Genomic DNA, 19,831 nt, shown 5'->3' with positions numbered 1-19,831 from the left:
ATATGATTCCGATGAGATCAATGTGAAATTCATCGAATCCGATGAAACCCATAAAACACATTTGCTTGTTGATTTATTTCTTTTGCGTGGCCATAGACCTTGAGCATATATAATTTCTTGTAATGAAAAGATTTATAAAGGCAATTTCAACTAATGGGCTTGCGAATTTGTTTTATACAGATAAACAGATGAACGGATGATGAGATCTGATTGTATCTAAATACAATAAAAATTAAAACTAATGAAGAAGGTCGTCAAAGAAATGATGAAGATGCATTGCAAAAGTTGAAAATTAGATAATTAAAAACAAAAAAACATACGAAACAGAAAGTTTCTCATGAATAATGACTTTGTCCTTTCCAGAAACTAATTTAGGTACAACTAATATTAATCCATAAATGAAAAAGTAAATTAATTAAGTCATTTTTATAAACTATCTATTTATTATGTAACAGATTTTCAAACGTTAAAGCAGAAATATTAGTTTTAAGACAGAACAAGAATCTAAATTAGAAAGCAAATTCAATATCTTAACAAGAAGAAATTAATTGTTTGTTTATGTTTTATTTCATAGTTTTTAGCTGTAAATATAAAATCTTTCTGAAGATATTACCTTTATATTTGTGAGCTAAATTGAGAATAAAAACGTATTTTATTCTTATTAATTTCATTGCATAGTTTAATCTGGCTTACTTCTCATCTAAAATGTATAGCAAATATTTCGAATATATTTCTATTTATGGAAATAGTCAAGTTAATCCTGCTTATTATTATCCCTTTAAGGATTCTGACTTTAGCCAGACTTTTTCTTTGAAATCTTGATTGAAACATAAAAAGGTTTTGTAAGTTCTTACTAAAAACATTTATTTCTGGCCTAAAATTATATTCTACTCTATTAATTATTAATCAGTTGGAAGTTTTTCTTAATGAAACCTTTACTGAAAATAAATCAGAAAATCTAAAAAAATAAATCAGATCAATCGAGGGCCCAGGTTCTAATAATCTGAACTTTTTATATTTAAATACTCTCTCAAAAGTTGTAAATTAATTAAATTTATTTGTGAGCAAATAATAAAATTATCCCATTTATAATCTATTCGTTTAAACCATATTCTAGAATATGTTTATTTTTATAGCAAACAATACTTACCAATAAAAAGGACGAACATTTTATTGTTAAAGTTCGTCATGGCTATATAGTATATAGGCGATTTTAGTATCCAATTTGAAGAATGTTGAATGTATATAATCCAAAATTTTGACGGGGGGTGGGTAGTTAATGTTGTTATTTGATGATTTATTATTTTAATTCACTTGGAATGCACTGCAAACAGACACAACACCAGAAATATCATAAATATTGGAAAGGTATTGCAAAATTTTTTGCAAAATCACACAAGATGTTTGTTTTTTTTCGGTTTTGCTCTCTTGAAATTAACACGAAATCATCGAGCGATTCATTTTTATGATGCTACCAACTTAAGACCATACAAAAAAAAAACGCGAAAACTGTATGTCATGTAGGAAATGAGCAACAACAAAAAACGAGGCAAACAATTTTCAGAAATTCTTCAATCGTTGTCGGTTTATGTATGTAAATGCGTACGTATGTGTTTCGCAAGGTGCGAAATCTACGGAAAACCCATTTAGAAGGTGCAACGAAACGTTGAAAGACGTCAAAGAAGACACCGCAGCAGCAACAGCAGCAACAACAAAAAACAACTTAACAACGGCCAAAGTTGTCTGCCTCACTTGACTGGGCAAAGAGCAGAAGAAATAACACAGAGTCACAGAGTTGAAGTTGCAAAAATTATTTAGAAAACGAACCACCGAACGAAGGAGAAGAGATCAACGCTGGCGAGGCGCTGTGATGCGCGATTTGCGACTTTATCGTTAACGTTTTGGAAGCGAAATGATTTCTGAAAGCGAAAGGAAAAACCACTTTGAGCCCATCGCAGCAGCAGCAGTAGCAGCAACAGCAACGACGCCAGCGACAGCATCAGCAGCAACATCGTCGAAGTCAACGTCGACGTCGTTTTCTTGCCGAACCAAATGTATGTAGAGTTTCGTGTTGTGGTGGCATCTTCTTAAGATTCGTATTCTGTTGCACATGCTTAACGCACATTACGCATACGCCGAGTGTGTCCATATGACACTTGCCCATTGTGATGCTTGACAAACATATATGCAGGAGACACACACACACACACACACTCAAACATATACTGATCACTTACGTCAGCTGGCCGCAGGGCCAAGTAAAACTCATGATTCCGACCGCACTCCCACCGCAATTACCCGTACAATTCGCGTCGCGTCGCGTCGGTTGCATCTTCCGCTGACTGCCTGGCTGGGCTCTATGGGTATTATGTCATAGACATGGCGCGGCATTGTCATTTGGCTGCTGGGTTTTGGGCCAAAAGTCGTAGTCGTAGCCAAGATGCCACCGCCAATCCGGTTATGTATTGTATACATATTTGGGCGAGTGTGGCACATAGAGCGGGGAATGTGCGGCATTTGTTGCAGTGTGGGAATTTACACGCCTGCAGTTTAGCCAAATGAGTAAAATCTACAAAGTTTGGGCGGCGCTTCTTTAGATTTTCCATATTAAAATTTGATGAAACAACAAAAACAAAAATAGAAAAACCAGAACTCAAGCTGTCACCTGGAATTGAATTTGGCTGGCAGCTTGGCATTTCAAAGTTGAGGTTGCCTGCCGGAAAAAACTATCAAACCAAAGTCATGCAAAGCAGCTGCTTGACTGTTGCTGCCGCTGCTGCTGCTTCACTAAGCCAAATCGGCAACAAAGCTAAAGCAAAAAACAAAAAAAAAAAAATGTCAACTCCAGTTACAAAAGGTAAAACTGAGGACGAACCGAAATTGCTACGACTCTTGGTGACTTTCAACCTGAAGCCAAGCTGTGTGGGAAGTGGCATATGACTAAGCCTGAGATGCAGCCATTTTTCTAATTTCTTGGTTTAACTGCCACCAATGATTGTGCAACATGGAGTTGCATCCCAATAGTTAATAAATGTTCAATTTATGGTAAAGAAAGCCTCGGCCTATGTGCCAATGACTCACGCGATTGCCCATGCCTGCTGTTGTCTGCGTGGGAAAGGCCAAAAAATAAGGAAGTACTAAATTGCCCAAAATAAAAAAAAAAGCAAGATGGAAGGATTGAAAGAAACCAAAAAGGTTCGTGGTGAACTTCGATTGTGGCAGTATGGTATATCTCAATTTATCACCCAATTGAAATAATATTCCGATTGGTTTAGCTAACTTACTATTTCCGCATAAAAGAAAATATTTCCCTCTCTTTGAAATTATTTGCTTTAAACCAAGTATATGATTTAGTTTTCAACTAATAATGTCTCCAAGCTCCCTCAACATTCATTTATATCAAAGCAAAACTTTTTACCTTTTTCCGTGGAATGTATGAAAACAAAAGACTTAGGCAACAAACTTGCTCTGACAGCCTGTAGAGTTTAATTTTCAATTGAGTTGAAATTTATGTTTCTGTATGGCATTACACAGCATCAACAAAAGCTTCAATGGGTTTTAATTCTTATTGACGCCCGCTTTCAATTAAATAGACATCAATTTGAACGACCTCTGCTTTCCATTGACATTGATAAATGTGTACCAAGACAAAGGCACGACTTGGCTGTTTCACTTGGCAGCTCTACAAGCATTGGTACTCCAAAAATAAAAAGGCTCTGTCAGTGTTTGCAGCTCGTTAAGAATACGTTTGCCAGGTAAATTATTTAATTTTTGTGTTGTATGTTTTTTTTCCCCTCTTTTGATTATATAATTTGAGCTGCTGGTAAGAGTGCCGAAAGCATTTGCACAACTTGTGGGAGCCAATGTAAAATGCATTCACCAAAAAGGCAAATTCACATTCACCACCATCAACCAGCAGCAGCAGCAGCAGAAGCAGCTGGATCAACGTCGGCAAAACTAAAAATTCAATTAAGCTGAAGATGCGCCTGAACAGCTCTCAGGCTGCCTGGCATTTGGTGCCAAATAAACAACAACAACAACATCAACAAAACCCCAAAAACCAAAAAACAAGCCAAAATCTTAACGAGTCGAGGATTGCGATTGGAATTGGGGAATTGTAGCCAGGCAAGAGCCCAGGACGGGACGGGCCGGGCCGTTGAGTAATTGTGCAGCAATGAGCATGAGCTGCCATCAGATTTTCCCGTTGATAAAGTGCAGCTCTTGGAAAAACCTTTGGCAGCGCTTCGCTCATAATAAGAAATTGCATATACATACTTACATATATGTATATGGATGTCATGGGTATGGTTGTATGTGTGTGTGTGTATATCATTTCGCATTGGCTATGCTGAGATTGGGAGGCCGCCTGCACGTGGCAAGCCGCAAAATGCAAACGCAGACACATAGACATAGACGCAGCTGTGCAATTTACGGTGTTTTTTTTTTCTCTCTTTTTTTGTTTATGGATGCGACGAGCTTGCGAAACATTTTATTGGTGGGATTGGGTCAGTCAGTCAGTCAGCCACTTGGCCAGTCTTCTTCGTCTACTACTGGCTAATTTTCACGCATTGCCATGATGCGGCATCTTTGACAATCTATCGATAAACCTAGATAATGTGCCATAAAAACTAAAAGCTTGGGCAACAAACTTGTTTGCCTTTAAACAAGTATATCATAATTTGTTACAAAGATCCAAAACTAAAGGCAATTAAAATAGTTTATAGTAGGCACAATTTGTTCATTGGGCAATTGACAATTTCTTTATTTTGTATGGAAAATTGATTTTTAACTCTATTGAGCATAGTTAAAGCTAATAAAGTTTATATAAGTTCAATACCAGAACCGATCGATACCTTAAAACTAGTTATTTTTAGTGATAATTCCATGAAATTTATTACCCCAATCAAATGTCTCATAAAAAGTGGAAAAAATCTTATCATTGGGTAAATTGAACTTCATACTTAATTTCAATTTTAATTGTGTTATGTAATTATAATATAGAGGAACTGGTATTAGTTTATCCAGACGGAGTTAAAAGGTATATGTTTATTTGTCAAGAATTTCAGATCATTGCAAAATGATTTTGAAAAACTTAAAACTTCACCTGAGGTGTAAATTCTATGCCAAAGATTTCTACAAGAAAGGAATCATAAGAATGTTTTATTAAAGTAAATTTAAATTGGCATTCTTCTTGGGTTCATTATAATTTAAGATAGATAAGCTATTGGAAGACAAGAATTTATAGAAAACAAATAAGCTTAAATTTGTTAAAGTTGGGCTAATGCAACCATGAAAAAAAACTAGAAAAGACTAGGAAAATAAGTAAAATCAAGTATTCTTAGAAATCTGTTAGAGATGAAAAGTTTAACAAAATTGAATGTTTTGACTACGGTAAAAGAAGTTTTTGGCACAGTTCTTTAACCAGAACTGAGATCTATTCCTTTTTTTTATCAAATGTTACTTACATATCAAACAGGAATACAATTTTTTGTTTGATCTCTTGAAAGTTTTCTTAAAGATCTCTCACAGTGCAGAGTAAAGTAAAGTAAAACCAAAATTTGCATAAAATGTGCATTAGCTGCCCACCCCCGTCAACTTATCATTGTCGCCTTCACCCTAGCCAACGGCAACATCATCATCATCATCGTCATCGTCATCGTCGTCGTCATCATCACCAACACCATAACCATTGCCAACGACTATATCGCCACCGCATCCCATGCCTGCTTGGCCACACCAAGGCGCAACTTGTGCCGAAATCTGCTCGATGAAACGTGAGAAAATGTTATAGACATTGCAGTTGCTATGCCATAGATATCTGGCCATGTACATATATACAAAAGAGGCAACCAACAAAAATAAATAAATATGTAAAAAAAAAACCGAAAAAATATGTGCAAATTATGGGAATGGCAGCACCAGCAGCGGCAGCAGCAACGATAGCGGTGGCAATTACAAGGGGGCGGCAAGAATCCGGCCGCTGCAAGTTGCAGATGCTGCACTAAAAGTTGCTTTTGTTGCCGATGCAGTGTTGTTGGTGTTGTTGTTGTTGTTGTTGCAGTATCTGTGACTAATTGCATGCCCATACAAATGCATTTTTCGTAATTATTTTGCAGCAATGTTGGAATATGTGTGAATTATTGTGATGGTAGAGTTTCATTGTAATCATGTTAATGAGCTTTCGGTTTCTTCTTTTATTTCTATGTTTTTTGCCAAGGCAGCTGGAAAATTCTAAAATATTCCAAACCGTCCGACAGTCCGACTAACTCTTTTAAATGCCAAGTGCCACCAAGCGATACTTGGGCATTTAACTGACCAGGATGCACAACAAATTATGCGCATTATTTTCAAATGCAACTTTTATTTTATGTTAATTCAATTAAATGCGGAAAATGTTGGCATCTTTTGTCGCCCACCCATTGCACCAGTGGTCTGGCTTAATTCTGTCTCTATCTCTTGGTCTGTGACTCTGAAGACAGACTTGACAGCCTCCATCTCCCGACTCGGTGTCTTCTTCAGTTGGGCCAACAACATTTTTGCACAAGCAACCAAAACAACAACTAGAAACAACTGAGACACAAAAGTAAAAAACGTTTTTGAGGAGCGCCACTTGACGATCGTTTGTTGTGGCAAAAACACGACAACAGCGGCAACAACAACTCGTCGCTGATTTATGCGTTTTGCAGCATTTAAATTGGCATTTATGTCAAACTGCGGTAAGGGTAAATAATATATTTTTAATACATTTCGCTTTATTTGTTTTATAAGTCAGCGTCCTTGGGGCCATGCTCATCGTAACTTGCTCGTCGTCGTTGTCGTTGTCGTCTTCGACACTTTTCCAGAAACACCAAGCTGATGAGGTCTGTTTCCCATGCCCAATGACGATAATGATGATGATGATGATGCTTATGATGAGCTTGCACGATGCCAGTCCAACAAAGCTAAATGTTTCTTTTTTTTGTTTTAATACTTTAAATCAGTTTATGTTCGCTTGACTTTATCGAGCTGCTAAATAGCATTTGTCAAGCAAATTGTTTAACCACACAATTGCGAATACAAAGTGTTTCATGTTGTGAGTCCAAAAGGGGGATAAAATACATATACATTTGTCATAAGAAGTTGTTGTTAAATAACAATATTTTAATATGGTTTAACATTTTTAAAGAATCAGCTTAATAAAACTAGAGAAATTGTTATAGTATAGTATAATTTGAAACACTTCGTTAATATCTAACAACCCTCTAGCACTGCGGCAAAACAACTGAAAGGCATACATAAATTGCAAAAAGAACACATCTCAATTTAAAACTAAACAAAATAGATAGACTGTTCAGTTACAAGCCGCAGCTCAGTCTAACGAACAAGATTTTGATCTACAAAGCGATCCTCGATCCAATTTGGACTTACATATGAAGAGTCCACAAACTTTTCGATTGTAAGTAAAGCATTCGATAATTTATACTGACCTGAATGAGCCATCTAAAGAAAAATTTAATTTAAATATTGAGCAACTGTTACTGCTCTAGATTCAGAAAAAGATCTGACTATCACACTTTAGGTGCCCCAATGGAAATACCCAAATAATTTTGTTTTCAGATTGCTAAAAAGGAATCACTAAAGTAGAATTTTATTCCTGTCCATGTCTATGTCTAATAGCAGATTCTAAATAAAAATACTTTTCTAAAAAAATATATACATATGTATATATAATTTCAAAGTTGACCTAATTTTTCGTTCTCGTTCTGATAAAATAATATTATAAAGAAACTAAAGTTAATAGCAATTGATAATGGCGAAGATTTTTGTATTGTTTTTGTATGTTTTGCCAAAAAGAATTAAACTTTTTTCCAAGATATATAGGTATGTATAGATATTAATTGATGCCATATTTAAAGCCTAGAGTGAAATATCCTTGAATTTTACAATCGCACAAAAAACAGAACGTATGTGTATTCCTATTGAAATTTTATATTTTTAGGTAGAAATTGAGAAGATCATATGTAACATTTAATTGTAAGTGAAATTGGGTGTGTTACTTGCACTTTGTATGTTTTATAACCTTTTTTCTTAGATGAAGTACTAATTTTGCCACTTGCCTAAACTCATCGTTTAAACTAGTCGTTTGCTCCTCATAGATATCTGTGATTATTTTGGCTTGAATTCTAAGATTAAAAACTAATGTAATGCCTATAATTGTATATGTAACTGCACATGAAACTTCATTGAACGGAACAAATTGGAAATTTTTGCAAAATAAAACTCAATTCTCAAAATTCGCACAGATATTTGAAAACATATCTATTTGTATTTGCTCAAGTGACTGATATCTAAAAAAAATATATTATATTATTGTTTAGTTTGTTTCTTTTTGGTAAAAAGTTATCAATTCATGGAAAAACCATCTTGTCACTATTCAATTGCTTGGCAGTGTATATTCAATGTATCTGCATAGGTAATTTTTATGGAAACTTTAACAAGTTTAGCTGATTTTACAACTCATAAAGAAACAACGATAACTCTATATTATTCTACCATGATAGCTTTGAAAATAAAGGTCAACTTGACATTAAATTAATTAAATGCAACACGAAGATCCGCCTTAGAAGTGTTGTTGGTTTAATAAATTAACTTAATTATATCATTAGAATGTATAAATAATACTTGAAAGTGACAGTTGAAACAGAGAACTTTAACATTTCAGATGCAATTTATATATGTAGATGAAGGAGTTGGTGAGGATTGTTATTTAGAATGTTTATTGCCCACTAATGTATCAATTGAGGGGAATTTAAGTATAAATGCTGAACAGAGTTAAAAGGTTTTCAATGCCCGATGATGTTGCAAATACTTGTGCATTTGTACCGCTCACAAACCCCAAAAATGTTGCGAGTCCAGTTCATCTGAGTGCAACATATGTCACTGGCCTTGGCGCATGCTGAGAACAGATGCAGTTTGTGCTTCCACTCGAAATCCGACTGCATCTTTGCATCTTTCGAAAGCTGCCAAATCCGTTTGCCGTTCAGCTTTCAATGGCTGTTACACTTAGTTAGCTGGTTCGTTTTGTTTTTCTTGTGCTTTGATGTGAAAAATCACATCAAAAACGTTACTCAATCGACAGCAATGAAAATGTGTTGGTGTAATTAATTAAACAAATTATGTGCATTGCGCAGACGTGTTGACGTTTTTGGTACAGCATCCAGCATTAGTTGAACTCTTTAAAAAAAAATATTTCGATTAAATTCAAGTTGATTGCAATTTTTATTAATTTTCACTTAGCGGTGGGAATACACCAGGGCTATAAAAAGTGCATCAACCGTCAACAGCAGCAGCAGCAGCAGCAACTGGCACTTATGGTCAACAGTGATTACAATTGCGGTGGTAAATACATTTTGTGCAATGAGACTTTTACGTGCCAACTCCATATAAGTAACTTATGGGCACACCTGGCGATGACCAAAGAGTTCCAGCATCGACTCCAACTCCAACACATTGTTTGTGTGTGTACTTTGTACCATTTTGGGCAAAAATTCTTTTATTCTCTGCAGCTGACCAAATAACCAAACCATCAACAATCGATGAATTGTTGTTGTTGTTGTTGTGCATCGAGTGCCTTGTCATTCATTGTTTTGTAAAATTCAATCAATTATTAATTATACGCCTTGTTGGTCTGATGCTGTTGCTGTTGTTGTTGTTGCTGCTGCTGGGATAGCAACATTATGTTGCATTCAAGTGTGCAACATCTTCATATTTTACAAAATGATCTTTGTATTCACATTGTTTTGCGGCCAACTCATTTCATCTCATAAATTGTTTGGAAATATTTAACAACCGCATCAAAAAAATTAGTTTCGTTGTTATGTTAGCCTTCAGCTAGCCAGCTCTCCACATTTTGGACTTTAACTGAATTGATTTTTTACGTGCGTGCGGTTGCCATGACGGAGAGTCCCATATTCCATCCACTTACCACAAGAGCCGCAATCGGAGGTGCGTGTCGTGGTGGGAAAATGATCAGTTTAAGCAAATCTATGGCATGTAATTTGTGAATCAATCGCGCCCGGAAATGCATTTGAATTGAAAGTGTTAGTTGTAGGCGTTACCACAAATGTTTAAGATCCAAACCATATGCCGCTGCCTCATGCAACAAGACGATGCCACAGAAAAGCAACTTGCCAAGTTGGCGGCATTTGGCGTTGGCTAAAAGTCACATTGTTGACCTTTTTTTGCGGTCTTTGGAGGAGTTTGTTTGCTGCCGCTGCAACGTCTTCCCATCCAAGATGGAATAGGGGGAAAAAAGGTTTTTGCACTCTTCAAGTCCCAGTTAGCCTCCAACAACAAGCGCAGCTCATTAAAATAATATTTAACCTTTAAACGAAAGACAAATACTTGTTGAATATATGTTTATGTGTATTTGTCTGTAGCTCTTTGTGACCGTCTTGCCTGTTCCGTTTCGTGTCTGCCAAACGAGAGCCAACGAGCCGTGCGCAATTAAAAATTAACTATTTAGTTGTTTTTTTTTTTTTTTTTTGAATGCGCATAGTTTTACGGGGCCCCGCCTCCACCAGCATTGCCAGCGACTCCCTTCCTCCTCACCATTGCCATGTCAATTCCATTCAATGTACAGCCAGTTTTGACAATCGTAGATTCACTTCTTATATTGAATACATCTTGGCAAAGGGTATGCCGGCTCAGTGAAACAGCTTGACATCCGAATTGAAATTCCTTTTGTTAAATAACAATTGGAACAAATTTGTTGATTGTTATCCATAGTTGCCAACAATAAGACAAGCTTTGTTTGTCTTTTGACTTTTGTTAGAAATAGATCAAAGATTATTACAATTCGATTACCTTACATAGATCTATGGGTAAAGGGTATTTATAGGTTGTCTATGTACACATAATTCACTCCTTATGCTCATCCATCTCTGGCTCGCGTCTGAACCTGCCCTATGTACGTTCACACGCTGAGCCATCAAAGATCAAGATCTGCCCCGAGGGGTGCGTAGCATCGTCAGCCATGACATCAAATTGATATCACACCAATAACAATAAGTCATAAAAATGTACAAAAATCAGAAACAAAAAGGAAGCTAGTTGTGGGGGAGAGCACTTCAAGTTTTCAAGTGCTTTGACCTAGTGATCAAAATTTAAATCGACTGTATAGTTAGAGCTTCTTTACTCTTTTTTATTTTGATTGATGCTCGAGCTTTGGCGCATTTAAAATGATTCTACGAGTTGTGATCGCCTATGTGCTTTGTGTTGGCATCTATAGCTTGAACTCATCCGGATGCACAGCACTTCCGGCTGAAGAGACCGAAATAAGAAGACGAAGAAGCATCGACGACGACTATTACAATCTACCAAATAAATGATGGCCTTCACTAAACCTTATAGAAAATGGCTTTTTATTTTATTATTAATTAAGAACTTTGTATCATTTGGTTGACCAGAGCCATTTGTTGCGGCTCGTTTACTGTAGTTTTACCTTTGTCCGTCTAGATTGCAGCATTTTGCGTAGCATGTTGAAAGAGCTTAGAACTGGCACCATGACGGGCAGAAAGAGTGGTATGTAAATGGCGTATTTCTGCTCATCAGGAAAATAGAGCTGGGCCAATAAGCTGGCATCAAAGAAACCGACTTCCGAGGCCACAAACGCCCGTTTAGCCAAAGCGGAAGCATCGCCCAATCGATGCTCTAATAGCGCAGCCTTGGCGGCCAAAATGTCCGTATAGGAATTAATTATAGCAGTGCCTACTTTATCATCTATCACAATATAACTGATTTGATCTAGGTAAATGGACGAGAAACAAGAAAAAACGCATTAGTGCATGGCTAATGATGCCATAATGATTTGATAATTACCCAGCAGCTTAACAAGACTTTGGAGCGTACTGGTCGCCGTGGCAATATGCCGTACAGCACTACGTCTAAGATAGGACTCGTATTCCCACTTGCGCGGTACCAATTGCTCAATGTCCACCGTTTTGACGCCATCGATTTGCAATTCACTGCTTATATCTAGTAACTTATGCAGCTGGTCAAGCATCACTTGCATATTATCATTGGTATTGACGTAATAGGCCAACGGAGGTTCATTGTTGATATAGGAGAGGCACACACGTTCATCAGGATTAGCAATGATCAAGCTACCCCATCCGGGGGATATAAATGCATCAACACCATTGCGTGTAAGTTTTTGGTTTTTGCTATTGTAGATATGAAGTGGAGCCATACTGCAGGGTGGAATATATACTACCAAATTAATTGCTGGTTTATCTGTCGTACTAGCGCTCAGATTCTGGGCAATAGACGTAAGCAAGTGAGGAAGAGACGACTCCTGCAAGGCATAGTGGCGTCCCAACTTGCTCTGATCTCGAACTTGCTTAATCTCCGCCTCAATAGACACACGATATTTCCACTGGGTGCGCACTGTGTAATTGGAAATGTCCGAAACTTGGGCCAAAAAAGGTTTAATATAAGCTGCAATGGTAAGTGATAGTAAATTATGGCACTGCATGGCATTCAATGGTCTTTCAATCTTACTCTCTACAGCCATTGCGATATTCCATCGAGCGTGAGTTAAACGTGGCTTGGGATTCAATACGGATACTATCACATCATAGACAGGTTGTGGAGCCTCCGATTTAACACCCAGACGTTCATCGGTTGTGAGTATTTGTTTCATGCGATATGTTTGCAAAACTTTGCTGTGCAGCAGCTGGGTCAGCTTATGGGAAGCTTTAAAAAAAAATATGTTAATTACTTTTTGGGTATGGGTCGAAAGTATTTCCCATGGTGATTGACTCACTGGCATCACTACGCATTAATGCTGATCGTTCAGTTGTTAACAGTAGTTCATCCTCCAGTTTGGGCCACTCAATAAACATAAAATCACCTACAGACTGCGGATGCTCTTTGAGTATTAGTTTTTCCAATGCTGCGGGAGTATGAACCTCCTTAGCATTGGCCAATGGAGGCAGTTGTTTAAATTCCACAGACCATATATCTAACCGAACGAAATGAAGTATTAGTGGACATGTTTTTTTGGTCGACTAATGAACGGACTTACCGCTATCGTTAAATCGGCTCTGGAGCTCACTGATGAGCAACTGGGCTCGACTAGCCTGCTGTGTGTAGATGGCCACCTGTACAGCTGTTTTGATGGACTGCTCGCTGAGCCTCAATATCGGTGCGGAGGGCAAATTGACTCTGGGCAATGATTGTATATTGAATGCTGTTCAATTTGGAAATTCATGCACATGACTCACCTGTATACAGTGGTTGTTTTCCACCACATGGGAACGCCAATCACAACGATGACTACAATAAAAGCAATTGTGGCACTAATACGATATTTATCTGAAATAAATAAAATATTTTAGTTTAAAACAGACTCTTAAAGGTAATAGTTAGCATGTCGCTGAAAAAAAACTAAACATTTACATAATAACATTCATTATCCTTGAATAATAAAAGAAAATAGAACTCGCGCCACAAAAAGACTTGAGAGATTTAAAACTGGTAAGTCGATTACTAGATCAAAGTGAATTATATGCTTTAATATTGCGCTAAATATGCAAGTTAAATCAAAGAAGTTATTTAAAATGTATTATTACATCGCTTTATTTGGCAATATTTCTGTACAATAAACCGTCTGTAAATGTATTTTTTTATTTAATGCAAGTGAATAAACAACACGAATTGTGCGCTAACAAATTAAGCGTTCAGTTAAATGGGGTTACTCCTTGTAACTACATGACATCACGAATACGGGTCCTTTGTCAAGTGGCGTGTTGCGTGAAACATATTTGGTAAATTTTGTGGTGCCTTCGCAGCGATATACAATATTTAAGGCATTGTCCACTGGTGTTATGGTCAGTAACACAGAATCCGAGTCATCCGATTCCTGATCGGATGAAGTACTCGCGGTATTCATGCCATTCGTCGGAGGCTCTGCTTCGGGTGACAGATATGTAATGACTGCTGCACCCTCTGCAGCATTTAAATAGTAGACCAAATCCAGGGTATTCTCTTCGCTAACTAGGCCGTCACCTAGGACAGTGTAGTTGCCGTGGGACCAACGCTGCAACTCCACACAGCAGCTGGGACTGACAGCCTCTGGGCCGGCTAAATCCAAATCGGTGAAGTCGCGCAACAAATCGAACATGGGATGACTGCGAAACAGCCGCAACAGTTCCTGGATCATTCCACTAGCTGTGCTCAGGTCTAGGATTTCGTAGTTGTGCGCATTGGCTGGTCCTTGCCGTCGCCAAGCAAGTTTGGAGTCGGTTAAAAGTTGTGTGCGAGCCTGTTCAAACTTCTCACGTTTAAAAAATTCGTAAAGGCAAATTTCGGAATTCTCTTCAATCCGTTTCTGGATGCTGCGCCGCGTAGCTGTTTTCAGGTATACATCGTTCAGTAGCAGATTAAGTGAGGGCCTGTGTCCGTTAACTGGATCGCCATAACTGAGCCTGGGAAAATCTCGTAGCGACTCAGCAACAAATGCTTCATTTGTTTCGCCATGAAACCAGCCATTTATCGTTAGACGGGGAAAGTCGAAGGTGGTCACTTCACCCACTTGATGGAATGAACGCGAGCCAACTTTAAAGAAGGCAAACTGATTATCCTTTGGTGGTATTTTGCGGTGAACCGGAAACTGAGGATAGCACTGACCATCGCTGGAGAAAATCTCCAAAGAGCCGCCTTGTTCTTCGCTCCACTCTTCAGCTCCTTCCCACGGGGAGAGATAGTAGATAAACGCCACCTGTCGGTCCTTAAGCAGATCATCGTGTACCAAAAGGTAATCACCGCAAGTGTACATACTACATGATGCCGACACATAGTCAAGTTTCAGGTTTGTCACCTTTTCCAACCAGGGACGCACCTGCTTGCGCAGCACTTGTAGGAAGTTTGTAAGCAGACGACATTCTGGCATATTGGACAAGTCAGTGCTCTGGTAGAATTCGTAAAGGTCCATTTGTTTTCGTGACCATTGCACCTTTTTAATCATCTCGTCGACCAAGGTCTTGCTAGAGCCCGGCGCAAGCATCCCGGGTAGCAAGCATATTTGAAATGGCTCAGCATATATTTGTGCACCAGTTGTATCCTCCGTGGCATCCGCGTTCTTTCCAGACCACTTTTCATGTAGCCATTCGGTTAATTCTGTGCTTTGATATGTACTATTCAATTCAAGCTCCGTTCCACTGAGGCGGGACAATTTCTTTTGAGGCTCTCCACTGTTCTTCTCCTGTTTTGGCTCTGTGTGATCTTTGCCTGCAAGGGAAACACAATGAATGAGATTGCATTAAGCATGGTGGGACATGGGCATACGCATACCTTAAATGATAATTACGGCCGTGTCATATTGACACCCACTCTCAATCCCAATAACAATGTCACACACAAAAACTCATAGATATGCACATATACACACGCGTTATCAAGAACAGCGGCTCGATTTCTGCCTCGTTATAGCTGCCGGCACGCTATGAATGAATTGCTATAATAATTGGACTCACCTTCATCTTTGTCCTTCCTCTTCAGCTTGAACGGTGTGGATTCGGCCGTGTCCATAGTTTGAAATTGCCGCTGCAGTTGCAAATGGGAATAACACTTTAAATTAATTTTTATTTTTTTGTTTTCCTCAATTTGTCTGCTGCTGCTGCAAGTGTTGCCAGAATTTATGAATTGCTTGCAGTCGCCACTTTTCTATCAGTCTGGGAACTCTGCAGCGCACTGTTCAGCTGATCTATTTTTAGCGAGTATGGCAACAATAGCCATCCACGTAAATAAAGTTTTTTTATTTGTTCGGACCCGCAGAACTTTAATTAAACTTAATTAGGACAAATTTGTAGCATTAGTAAGAACAGAGAGCGACTCCCCAGTATTTATGGATGAAATCATAAAGAGGTAATTACATAAAGATTTCCTTTCTTAATTTCTCCAGTAGTTTTCGGTACCTAAATCTGATCTGACCTTGTAAGATCGGGCCCTAAACAAAAAAAAAACCATTGGAATGTGTAAACACATACATACATACAAACATACGTACATTTGAATGTATACAATTAGGGCCAACAGCTGATTTTGATTGCCACCTGATACGGGCTGGGGCTGGGGCTGGGGCTGTCTGGTTCTGATCTTGTGATGATCTCATTCCTTTGATTTATTTATTTCAGCACATTGCCATATTAAGTTATGGGTAAGGATCAGCACTTACTCGAGGCAGCACGATGCGGCGATATAAAAACGGTGGGTAAACTATTGGATCTAGCTGCCAGAAGGCATGGACCATTGTCCAGGTGAGTTATAAGCAATTCTCCAAAATTATTGTACTCTAAATTTTGAATTCTCTAGTTTTCGGCGTAGCCCTAGCATCAATGCCCAAGACGTTAATGGGTATACACCGTTGCACCATTCTAGTCTCAATGGTCATGTTAGCATAGTGCGATTGCTATTGGCCCATAATGCTCAACTTGATGTACCAGACATACGTGGCTCCACGCCTCTCTTTCTGGCTGCTTGGGCTGGCCACCAGGATATTGTCAAAATGCTGCTCATGCATAGTCCTAATCCGGCCAATCCCAATGCTCAGACAATTGAAAACGAAACACCGCTCCATTCTGCAGCGCAGCACGGTCACAATGCCGTAGTGGCCATATTGCTCTCGTATGGAGCAGATCCGGCCATTCGAAATAATAGTTTCCAAACAGCTTTAGATCTAGCAGCTCAGTTTGGTCGATTACAGGTGGTGCAGACACTACTACGTGTCGATCCTGATCTAATAATGGCCTATCGAATTGGTCAAGAGGATAATCTGGCCGAGCTGCTTGGCTATGCAACTTTATATGCCGCTACCACACCCACCAAGCACATCTTCACCCACACCTGTCTGCATCTGGCCAGTCGCAATGGCCACAAGAAGGTAGTGGAGACATTACTTGCCGCCGGCGTTGATGTTAATATACTTACCCACGCGGGCAGTGCTCTTCATGAAGCCTCTCTTTGTGGAAAAAAATCGGTTGTAGTTACTCTGCTTAAGGCAGGTATCGATGTGAATGCCACAGATGGAAATGGACGCACAGCTCTCGAAATATTGTCCGACTATCCGCCCCATGTTACCTATGATATTGTAGCTGTTATAAACGGTTGGTTGGAAATTTGGCTTAATCATCACATTTAAATACTCACTTCCCTCGCAAATCTCTTACAGAATTCGCCAAAATGTCGGAGGTACAGTCACAAATGTCCGCTATTGATCTTAGCGTGGAGAGTGGCACGCAATCGCTGCCAAAACGATTATTTGAAAAGAATTCGCAACGCAAGAAACTGGTCAAACCAAACGATCTAACCAGGGCGAGGAAGTAAGACAACAGAATAGCCATGTGGCACCGCCTACACATTATTTATGTACAACCAACATGCTCTCACCACTTGTTGTTATTAATTGTGACCTCAATTAACCAACTACCAATCAGCTCAGCTCAGCTCATGTTATATGGAAACTGCACTCATCCCCAATTTGCACCCACATTCAAACACACATGCACACACACACGCACATTGGTTTGGCTCATTCAGTCACATTCTTCATCAATTTCTAATCGGGTCTGGTCTAATTCTAATTTCTCTTTCATAACCATTCACTCAATACCACGAAACCCATAGAAAGCAAGATCAAGCAAACGGACTTTCGCACTCTTTAAGCTCGCTGGATCAATATACCAAGGTGCCAGAGAATTATCTGGACATGAAGCCAATTAAGCAGCAAAAGTCCCTCAACGATGTGGCTGAAATTGGTGGCGGTAGTAAAGATATGTTGCTGTGTTATCAGCCCGTTTATAAGCAGCCGTATCAGAGTGCCCTTCTTCAGACGACCAATAATTTCTCAAGCTCCTCGGTACCATCACAATCCTATGAGTACATTAATTTACTAAGAAACGGTGGTTCAGGCAGTGAGGACAATGCGACCACTAGCAGCATATCAATCTGTAAGTTAAGAATGAATATCAGTCTTTGGACTTTTGATCTTAACAATTAATTCCTTTAGCTGCTTCTTATCAACGGCCTACATCGCAATATGTGGAAATGTCACTGCAGGCCCCAGTGCCAAAGCCTCGCACCAAATTAAATGGCAGCCTCAAGGAACACGAAGTTACGTCATGTGTTGTGGATAACAACAATAACACGGGCAAACAATTACGTGGTGTGCGTCATTCACCCACACCAGATTATCCACCGCCCACGGTTATGGAAGCAGAGCACGCAATTATCAATTACATGCAACCGGCAACTCTCCGCAAGGGTGGCTTGATGGATATGGAGGCCAGTGAATCACCACGCACCACTTACTCCTTCTCCTCCGATCAGGTGGAGGAATTTGTTGGAGATGTTCCATTTGCTGGCCTTCTCAAAGGATCAACACTAAATTTGGCACAAGACGAAGTAGATGGCCGAGAATACTTGCGTTCGCCCAGCATGGTGCGATCGGTGAATCGACGTAGTTTGGCCAAGCAGCGTTACTCAGCAAGTGGCGAGGATTTCAGTGCCTCACGTGTGTGGGCGGAAATCGATACCATTTTTGAGCATATAGGCAATGAGGTATCCACAGTACAGGAATCAGAGCTGGAGCAGGAAAAGGAAGAACCAGAACCGCAAAGCTTGTCCATTGAAGATCCGCGACACTCTTTGCAAATGAGAAAGCCGGCAGAGCTGTTGCTTGGCAAATCGCAAAACTCTGCTTCCAATTGGTGTCACTCGCCCTATACTCTGATGTATGGGGAAATTCGTTACTCGGTCTTTGTAAGTCCAAAAGGCTGCAGCGCCTGCATTGAAATGAATTACATGCTTTTCCTCTGTATCTCCCTTTTAGTATTTAGGATCGACGGTAATACGTCAATTACAGGGCACCATGTCGACACGCAAATCCATTCAGAAACTAAAGATTGATGAGGAGAAGATAAAGTCAGCTGCTAGCGTCAGTGATATTAGCTTACTTGAAAATTGCACAACTTCTACCAAGTATCTGAAAGCCGCCAATCTGCAGACGCGTCTAAACGTTGATATTGCCGTCTCTTGTATGGGAGTCAAGTTTATAGATGATGAGAAAAAGGTATCAACTAGGACCACTTTCAGCAAGAAATTTTATATAATCTTTCCATTCTGTTTATATAGGCTGCGATCTGTTCGCATGATATTGAAAATATCAATTGCGTGTGCCAGGATACAGAAGATCTGCGCTATTTTGCCTATATAACCAAAGAACAGGATTTGCATTATTGTCACGTCTTTATGGTAGACAATTTAGTAAGTATTCCAGCAATAGTATTGAAACCGAACTAACTTTTTTGCATTTAAGGAACTGGCCAAGGAGATCATTTTGACACTAGGCCAGGCTTTTGAGGTGGCCTATCAACTAGCTGTAAACCGTTAGGGTGCATCCTTGCCTGATGGGTGCTAAATCACAAAAGTGCCTAATTGATTCGCGTCCAATATTTTATTTATTGCATTTTGAATGTGAATGTATTTTTCATTTACTAGTCTTTGATGCCATCTTGATGTTGACTTTGTCTGAGAAAAAAAGGTCAGCAAAGCTAAAGTATTTATACATTTTATTATTAACGATTAAACGGATACGATGTTTTACATGCAAACCTATCTTATTAGTTAATTAGTTAGTTAATCTGGCCCACTGCTTCACCGATTTCTCGTATAGCACGTGGTCCGATCTGGAGGATATTCATATTTTATCTCACACAGGTTATAAAATGTCTAAATACATGAATAGTTTCATCCCGATACCTTTCCAATTGGCGGAATACGGGCATGGCAATAT

General features: G+C 39.0%; 2 protein-coding genes across 4 annotated transcripts; one reads left to right on the top strand and one right to left on the bottom strand.

Moving 5' to 3' along the window:
* Nucleotides 1-11,385: 11,385 nt before the first annotated feature.
* Nucleotides 11,386-15,668, bottom strand: LOC6650651 (prolyl 3-hydroxylase sudestada1). Of its 2 annotated transcripts, XM_002073714.4 has the most exons (7): nucleotides 15,516-15,663; nucleotides 13,266-13,356; nucleotides 13,067-13,206; nucleotides 12,806-13,003; nucleotides 12,541-12,735; nucleotides 11,860-12,477; nucleotides 11,386-11,784 (listed from the first exon to the last, which is right to left on the bottom strand). In XM_002073714.4, the coding sequence occupies exons 1-7, from the start codon at nucleotides 15,568-15,570 to the stop codon at nucleotides 11,468-11,470; spliced, it is 1,614 nt and encodes a 537-aa protein (XP_002073750.2). In that variant the 5' UTR covers nucleotides 15,571-15,663; the 3' UTR covers nucleotides 11,386-11,467. The 2 variants fall into 2 exon arrangements, with proteins under 2 accessions (XP_002073750.2, XP_023036616.1); XM_023180848.2 differs by lacking the exons at nucleotides 11,386-11,784; nucleotides 11,860-12,477; nucleotides 12,541-12,735; ... (1 more) ...; nucleotides 13,067-13,206; nucleotides 13,266-13,356 and adding an exon at nucleotides 13,596-15,270 and having other exon boundaries at nucleotides 15,516-15,668.
* A 125-nt stretch (nucleotides 15,669-15,793) lies between these two features.
* Nucleotides 15,794-19,649, top strand: LOC6650546 (ankyrin repeat and sterile alpha motif domain-containing protein 1B). Of its 2 annotated transcripts, none has more exons than XM_023179944.2 (9): nucleotides 15,794-15,906; nucleotides 16,176-16,298; nucleotides 16,354-17,144; nucleotides 17,210-17,360; nucleotides 17,704-17,987; nucleotides 18,047-18,798; nucleotides 18,869-19,108; nucleotides 19,171-19,302; nucleotides 19,355-19,649. In XM_023179944.2, exons 2-9 carry the CDS (start codon nucleotides 16,195-16,197, stop codon nucleotides 19,427-19,429), a joined length of 2,529 nt encoding a protein of 842 aa, XP_023035712.1. In that variant the 5' UTR covers nucleotides 15,794-15,906; nucleotides 16,176-16,194; the 3' UTR covers nucleotides 19,430-19,649. The 2 variants fall into 2 exon arrangements, with proteins under 2 accessions (XP_023035712.1, XP_002073748.3); XM_002073712.4 differs by having other exon boundaries at nucleotides 15,795-15,906; nucleotides 17,665-17,987.
* Nucleotides 19,650-19,831: the final 182 nt, after the last annotated feature.

Source organism: Drosophila willistoni, chromosome 3R, assembly GCF_018902025.1.
Source record: "Drosophila willistoni isolate 14030-0811.24 chromosome 3R, UCI_dwil_1.1, whole genome shotgun sequence".
Classification (NCBI taxonomy): Eukaryota; Metazoa; Arthropoda; class Insecta; order Diptera; family Drosophilidae; genus Drosophila; species Drosophila willistoni.
Note: the sequence above shows the minus strand (reverse complement) of the source record. Positions and strands in the feature narration are given on the sequence as shown.